At 31.1% G+C, this 8,074-nt stretch overlaps 1 protein-coding gene across 1 annotated transcript; it reads left to right on the forward strand.

Annotated features, from left to right (window-relative positions):
• Positions 1-4,491: 4,491 nt before the first annotated feature.
• On the forward strand, positions 4,492-7,260 carry LOC132060293 (heat stress transcription factor B-3). The gene is made up of 2 exons (XM_059453256.1): positions 4,492-5,161; positions 6,551-7,260. The coding sequence occupies exons 1-2, from the start codon at positions 4,889-4,891 to the stop codon at positions 7,043-7,045; spliced, it is 768 nt and encodes a 255-aa protein (XP_059309239.1). The 5' UTR covers positions 4,492-4,888; the 3' UTR covers positions 7,046-7,260.
• The last annotated feature ends 814 nt before the right edge of the window (positions 7,261-8,074 follow it).

Below are 8,074 nucleotides of genomic sequence, written 5' to 3' on the forward strand. Positions count from 1 at the left end.
CTAAATATTTATAAATTTTTTATTGTGAATTCAGTTATTATGGTATATTAACTCGAGATTGTGTGCGGACCTATACACTTCAAATAATGAATCAGTCGTTGGAAAAGCTTCCTTCAAGCCAATTTGCGACGGACTACCTCGGAAATTTCGGTTGGAAGTTAGTGGGTTTTTAGTCTATAAATCTCAAAATATTTGTTGTTTTATTTACCCAAGATAAAATTAATTAGATTTTTCCTATTTTGCCCTTGTATTAATTACATCAATGTGCTGATTTTGTGAGTTCACATACCAATATTTAAGAGGATTCGCCATTAATGGAGTAAATATTTATTGACGAGAGAAAACATGATGAAATATGTTAAGAGGGTAAAATTGTCAAAATGCTGCCCTTATAAATGTTTTCTTAATGGGCGTGTAAATGAAAAATGCGATAAATATTTTGAGACAGAGAGAGTAATGTTTAAAATGTACTAATTAATTGATCTAATTAATTAAGGACATTGGTAAAAGCATGAGAATTATTCTTTTAGAGTAATTTAAGTTTGTATTAAGTTCCTTTAAATATATAGACATGCAAATTTAGTACAATCTAGCTAGACTTTTGTATCACATTTGTCGATTTAACTTTTTATAATTAAAGTAGACATAACTTGTCCATATGATATTTATGCTCCAACTCTATACGTGGAGAAAAGTTAGATCATACCCTCGATAATTGAGATAGTATCATATGATAAACATATATTGTATTGTTTTAAATTCTCAACTACAAACAAAGGAATAAACTATACATGAATTGACCGTCAGGGGACGTGGTGGGATGTAGGATCACAACACTAGGTTCGAGCACAGGGTATGGAGAATTTCTTAGTAGAAATTGTTTTTTCTTTTAATGAATTCTATGCGATGCGAATCAAAATTAATCACATCAGTAATTATGATGAGATACCGAAATTTTGTTAGTAGGCACCATTTCATTAGGATTTCTCCCCCTTAATTAGAAGTTTTGGGTTAGATTCTGGAAATAAAAAAAAATTCTTGAAACAAAATGTTTCTCCTCTTATGATCTTGCGCGACACGAATTTGAATTAACTGGACTAATGGATGGTTATACGAGGAAAGTGATTAAAGAGAAAGAGTGTGTGTTTTAACTTATGCCAAAGTATATCTAGAAGCCTTTGAAGAATATCTAGTTAATTTGAACCTCTATTACTAGAGTTTTACCCGTTCTTCCAATTAACTTGGTCCAAATTCAATTATTTAAAGATTTGATATTCCCAATGAAATGCTGTGGCAACTAACATTCACAAATAATAGATATCATTGATCATAGAAAAGCCTAAATTGTAATCACTTTACTCTTGTTCAAATGCAAGGTACTTGCTGGTAGGATTTCTCCTTGGCCTCATGCAAGTTGTAATAATGCAAAATCATAATATGGCAACAATAAATGAAAAATAAATACTCAAAATAGACAAACTTAGTTCTAATAGAAAAATTTTACTAGCAATTACTGTTATTATGGATAAGTTCTTATTGTAGTTTCTTTAATTGTATATTGTATATATTTTATAGATATGTCTGACGTTCATGACGATTGACGAAGGGCGGGCTAACGAGGAGGTAAGGACTGACATCTTACAGGTTGACGAACACGAAGAAATGGTGCGCGCTGATATCTTGCGTAATCCAACGTCAAAATGAAGAGGAAAGTAAAGAGCTTTATAAGACATAACAAATGTTCATGTAGTATGCATGCTTTGGACTGGATAATGATGTAGCCCAAGGGACATGTTGGGCCAACGTGGATAATTTGTGCCACATATTTGAGTTGTGACATCCGGTTAACGATTGCATGCACTTCAACCATTATATCTGGTACCTTTATTGAAATTTGAACACCCATCTAGCTTGTAATTTCATTCCACTCCCATGATCACTATGCCACACTCATAAGTATTGTTCTTATTTTGAAAATGATTAGTTTATTTTTAAAGAACTTTACATGTCTTTTTAACTACTCTACTGTAGATATTACGTCCCCAACTTGAAGAGCAGTTTATGATTTCCAATATAACTTTTTAAGACAAAAAACACAAGAAGTCAATAAAGCCATTTGGTTCCAACGAAAAAACCAAAGGGAAAAGCAATTTGCACATTAGATATTGATTTTAAAATTTTATAATAAGAAAGAAAGTATATTTCAGCTCGTCTAATTTGAACGAAAAATATAAAACAAACGTTGCCAAAGAATATATTTTAGAAGAAGACAAATTATTATGACATTATCCGCATTGACACAACTCATTAAGTTATCTTAATTGTTAAATTGTTTCCTACTATAATTGACTGGTCAATATTGTTGAAAAATATTACTTACTGTATTAAATTGAAAAAAAAAAAATATATATATATATATATATATATATATATATATATCTTTAGTCAATACCTTTGATGTTCTATCTTCTTCCTTTTGAAGGGAAAAAAGAAAAAAATCGGGGATGTATAGGCCCTACGCAGAGTTTACTAAATTAATCATCAATATGATAGGAATCACTTGTACTGCTGATTTTGTCAACAAATCTAAGAATGATGGTAACTAAACCGACTTTTTTGATTTGGTCTTGGTTTAATTTTGAAGTTAATTTTTGGAAAATAATAAAGGTGAAAAGTCGTGTTTTGGTTAGATTTTTTCGAGAAAATATTATTTTTTATAACGATGGTGTTCGGGCCAACTCACACGTAACTCGAAAAAAATTAAATCACCTATTATATCTTTTTAGCGCTGATGGAATTTGAAGCCTTATCTCCTAGCTAGTTATGTATATTGGTTCGTATTAGATACCAAATTAAACTTGAAGATTAGATTAATATATAATTATGCGGACATTAAATTCATCAAATGAGCCAGAAAAGAACATGGAATTATCTTAAAAACGAGTGTTATTTTACTTTATATTATAGCTGAGTCTGAATTAATAATTTCATGTTGCCTAACATATAGAGTAATTAATTGGAGCATGATTTTTTTAGAATATCATACATTCCTCCAATTCAAAATATAAAATTTACATAAATGATTCAATTCTTGTACAGTCCCAATTTGAAATTCTTTTCCTAACTTGAGAATTTGTGGGTATTTGAGTCTTAAAATAATATTCTCAACCTAAGCCAGTTTTGCAAGTAACTACCGTCTCTACATTGATTGAATCATTGAATAATATATAACTAACATGTTTATGTTCACACCTTCGTATATACAAAAAGATACACCTAGCAATAAGGTATTTTACACAAAGAATACAATATATTATCCAGTTTCAAACAATGGGTTCAAGTTAAAAAATTAAGTAAATAACAATTTAAGTCATACAACGACAATGTCTAATAATTAAATTTTACACGATTAGTAAACTTAATGGGTTATGGCATGTTATTTTTCAGGTTATGATCATATTAAACTTGTTATGAAAAACCTGTTGTTATAAGTCTAACATGATCAGTGTTGGAGCTAACGGCAAGGAAGAGTCCGATTAAATTCTCTTTGTTCAAAATTTATACAGTATACATAAGATAAAAATAAATATTTGATATATATAAATCGTTGAACCTCCTTAATATAAGAAAAGCTTCTAGGTGTTACATTCTTGCATTCCCTTTTTCTAAATCTTCGTATTAGAATTCGCGACTTCACCATTGAACTTTATAGTGTAAAGAATCTATAAGCCGTACTTGGACATAAACTCTTAGTCATTAGAATAACTATTTTTTATATAACCAATCAATATATACTGGAAATTTGTTGGCTCATCTAAACCGTATATCCTCCGCATAAGGCCCACTAAAGGGGAAGCTTCCCTATTAAAAGTTTCTTCATTATTAAGGCTGCCACTATTAAAAGTGTGAATTTTCACTACAAATAAATGAGTAATTTGCGGAGGTTGAAAGTCACAATTCGCGGAGGTTTTAACTTCCTTTAGCAAATAGCGGAAAAAACCCGCGATTTACAACTTTCAACCTCCGCAAATGACCAATTTTTTTGTAGTGTTTCGACCACCGTTCCATAGGAAATATTGGATTCAGTCGACAACATTTCCGACAAGCTATTTTAAGACAAATTTCATTTCGTTAAAAATCCAAGTAATTTAGTAATGTGCTCAAATTAGTAAAGGAGCCAAAATTTTCATTAAGGGGATTCAAAATATAAAAATGCAAACACACATTGAAGCCTAGGAGAATCAACATCTACTATATATACATAAAAAAATATATATATATTTAACCCCGTATATATAGTGTAATTCGAAGGGGTTCCACCCACTTGGCTTCGCCCCTAGCTAGCTTGAACCCGGGATCTCCAATTTATTAAGGCTGGATAAGGATCTAACCCATCTATCCCACCGCAATCTTTGATGAGGTTAAACAAATGACTACATATATCTAGAATATGACTTTTCTTTTTTCTTGTAGTAGTATATAAGAAGAGGTAAGCATATACACTTGCAAAAGTTTCTTTGAAAGAAGAGAGAGAACAAAATTTGCCCAAAAAAAAAAACTCTCCTGCATTTCTCATGAACTTCGGAGTCGTGTTGGGTTTCTATTGTTGGGGTTGGGAGTTCTTAACTGCCCTTCTGCTTTTCTCCACTCCCTCTTCTATCTAACAAACAAATTTTAAAATTTTCTAGATTTTTTTTTTTTATTATTTTTTATCAAAAACCCAAAAAAGGGTTGATTCATTTTGTGTTTCTCTACTCATTTCACCAACTTTCTTGAAAATATTCCAGCCTTTCTTCTCCTCTCAGGACCTATCGGAAAGAGATAATCTAGTACTTCTTAGCCGTGAATATCTGAACTAAAAGAATTCCTTTTTTTTTTTATTTTTATTATGAGGGTAATGGAGGTATTAGAAGAAGCACAAATAAGTGATGAAAAAAGTAATTTGTTGTTAGAGTATGCTGTGAGGAAGTCATCACCATCACCTTTCTTGTTGAAAACCTACATGTTGGTGGAAGATCCGGCGACCGACGACGTTGTTTCTTGGAATTCCGATGGATCGGCGTTTGTTGTGTGGCAGCCAGCAGAATTTGCAAGGGATTTACTTCCTACTCTCTTTAAGCATAGCAACTTCTCTAGCTTTATCCGGCAGCTCAATACCTATGTAAGTTTATTACTACTATCATTTTAGCACTGCTTTTGAAAATATACTATCATATCGATGAATACAAATAGTAGTATTTAAACTTGTAGAATACTAGGAACACGTGTTTTTGTGGACTTAATGATTCGTCAAAAATGTGCTGTTCGGCAATTATTTCCCAAGGCAAGTCTTTGAAAAAATGCATTTTTTTCGAGGAAAGTTTGTCGGAAACTATTTTTGATGGGAACATCCGTCAAAAACCGCATGTTTCTAATAGTGTTGTGAGTTACATCGTCGGTTTTTTCACTTTAATTTGTGACTCCTTAAAAACTAAAATACTTAATTGATTTAACATTTTAGTATAAAAATCAAATGCGAGAAAGTTTTAGTTTCCTCCTCCTACCCCAGCCTCCCACCGCGCACCCACACACAACCAAAAGAGTTTTTTTAATTATTATTGTTATCAAAAATAAAGTATTTTTAACTAATAATTGATATAAAAGCCGACATTAGTTAGTTTAATTTAAGGTTAAGACGACGCGGTAGTACGTATGTAATTTTTGTTGTTGTAATAACCACATACTCATCTATGAAAGTGGTTTATCTAAAACCAATACTACTATTCAATGACTGTTTAATCTCATGATAACATATCAGATAAAATGTTATTTATTAATAGCAAATCAAATAGCACTAAATTAAAGCATTAGTATAAGAAATATATATATATATATCCTATTCAGATACGTGTAGCTTGAGACTTGAGAGTAGCTTAATACGTTTGATTATGCGTCAATTAAATAGTAATTGGTTTGTTTTAAAAAATAAAAGCATTATTCTTGTTGGTGATAGCAAAATTGACATGATAACAAAATTGACAAAGGATCTTCTGTGGGCTCAACTAACAGAACTATATAGATCACGATTTTGGATTAGCCATTAAAATAATGATTATATTATTGACATAAATCATACTTAGAGCTTAGGTTATAATAATTATAGGTTATCAAGATAAGATGTATTGCTAATTGTCAAAAGCACACGCAAAGCACTAATAATGGTTAATCACTTTGGATTAAGTTTGTCTTATTTGTACACTTTTCAATTAACATGCGTAATAATAGTGTTTTCGCTATTTATTACCTTTTAATAACTCATGTTTTCACTAATTAAGTGGAAACGATAATGTCCCCTATACCCTCATCTTATACTAATGGTTTAAGAACTACACTATTAATATGGATTGAAAAGTTTCTCATCTATTTTGTGAAAAAGTTCATTTATAAATTGTTATTTAAGTTCGAGATGAGTTACATATGATAACATTTTCAAATTTTGAATCCGTAAGTTTATTTTCCATATGATTCTTGAAATTTATTCTGATAGTCCATTTTGTGTATATGATATTAGGGTTTTCGAAAAGTTGCAACAAGTCGTTGGGAGTTTAGCAACGACAAGTTCAGAAAGGGCGAAAGGGATTTACTATGTGATATCCGTCGAAGAAAAGCATGGATAAACAGGCAACATCGAAACAACAACAATGGCGGATTGAGTCAAGGAGCAAATAGTAACATGAAAGAAACAGAAGAAGATCAAAGGTCGGCATCATCAACTTCATCATCACCTGAATATACAAATCTTGTCGACGAAAATAAAAGGTTGAAAATGGAAAATGGAGTCCTTAGTTCTGAGCTTTCACTCATGAAAAACAAGTGTAAAGAATTAATTGATATTGTTAGCATATGTGCTAAAAATCCAGAGAAAGAAGAAGAAGAAAAGCAACAAGATGAGAGGCCAATGTTATTTGGAGTAAGATTGGAAGTTCAAGAAGAGATGGAGAGGAAGAGAAAAAGAGTTGAACTTAACGAAATAGCTAGTGTTTTTCTCTCTCAATTATGCAAATAAATTGGAAATTCAGAGAGAAAATCAAATGGTTAATTAATAAATGTAATTGTACTGTGTTATTCATATCATTTCATGCAAATTATTAGTATTTAATTAGCATGTAGTTACTACTTTAGTGGAGATATATACTTGATGTTTACATAAGTTGTATAAATTTTGCAAGTGTTATTATTTCACATGAAATGTTAACAGAGCATACAACCTTTTTAACGTTATCATACATTCCAAATTAATTTGCTTTATTAAGCTTCCTACCCATAGTTAGCACGTATATCTCCCATTCATACTTTAATATCACATCGCAAACCCTCACCCCGAGTCTATCTTTCTTATCATTGATCAATCGGTGCATATAGTGCATAGGTATTTCTCCGATGCAGTGGGAATGAGATCTTCGAATGTTTCAGCTGATATATCGACTACTCAAACATGTTACAATAACACCGATCAGTAACGGAGCCAAAAGAATTTGCGAACAGTGTTCAAGATTTAATGTGTGTATGTATATTTATGTGTGTGTATATATAATACTTGATTTATATATACAGACTATATAGCACTCGTTTGGCCATGAGAATTATTCACTTATTTTCAGAATTTTTTTCATTTTTTTCACTTTATGGTGTTTGGTCAAAAAAAAAATTCAAATACAACTTCAAGTTGTATTTGGAATTTGAAAAACAATCAAAACCTTGTTTTTCACTTTTTTCATTTTCTGTTTTGGACCATTACTTTTGTTTTTCTATTTTCAATTTTTATCCTAAAAGTTTTTATGTTGCTCAATTTTCATCCTAAAAGTTCATACAACTTTTTTCTCTGGTCAGAGGCAACTTATGTTGCTCGGTTGCTCTCCACTCCAACAACATTCAACATCATGTGCTAAATAGCCTCTAAAAGAAAAGAAGCAAGTGAGAATTTTACAACAAAGCCATATTTAGAAATGTTATATTTTCTGTGTACACCAGTAAGCCTTCTAGTTGCAGCCTTTTGATGGAAAGAAACCATCTGTTTTGAGCACTCCATGAGCTA

This window comes from Lycium ferocissimum, chromosome 6, assembly GCF_029784015.1.
Source record: "Lycium ferocissimum isolate CSIRO_LF1 chromosome 6, AGI_CSIRO_Lferr_CH_V1, whole genome shotgun sequence".
Taxonomy (NCBI): domain Eukaryota; kingdom Viridiplantae; phylum Streptophyta; class Magnoliopsida; order Solanales; family Solanaceae; genus Lycium; species Lycium ferocissimum.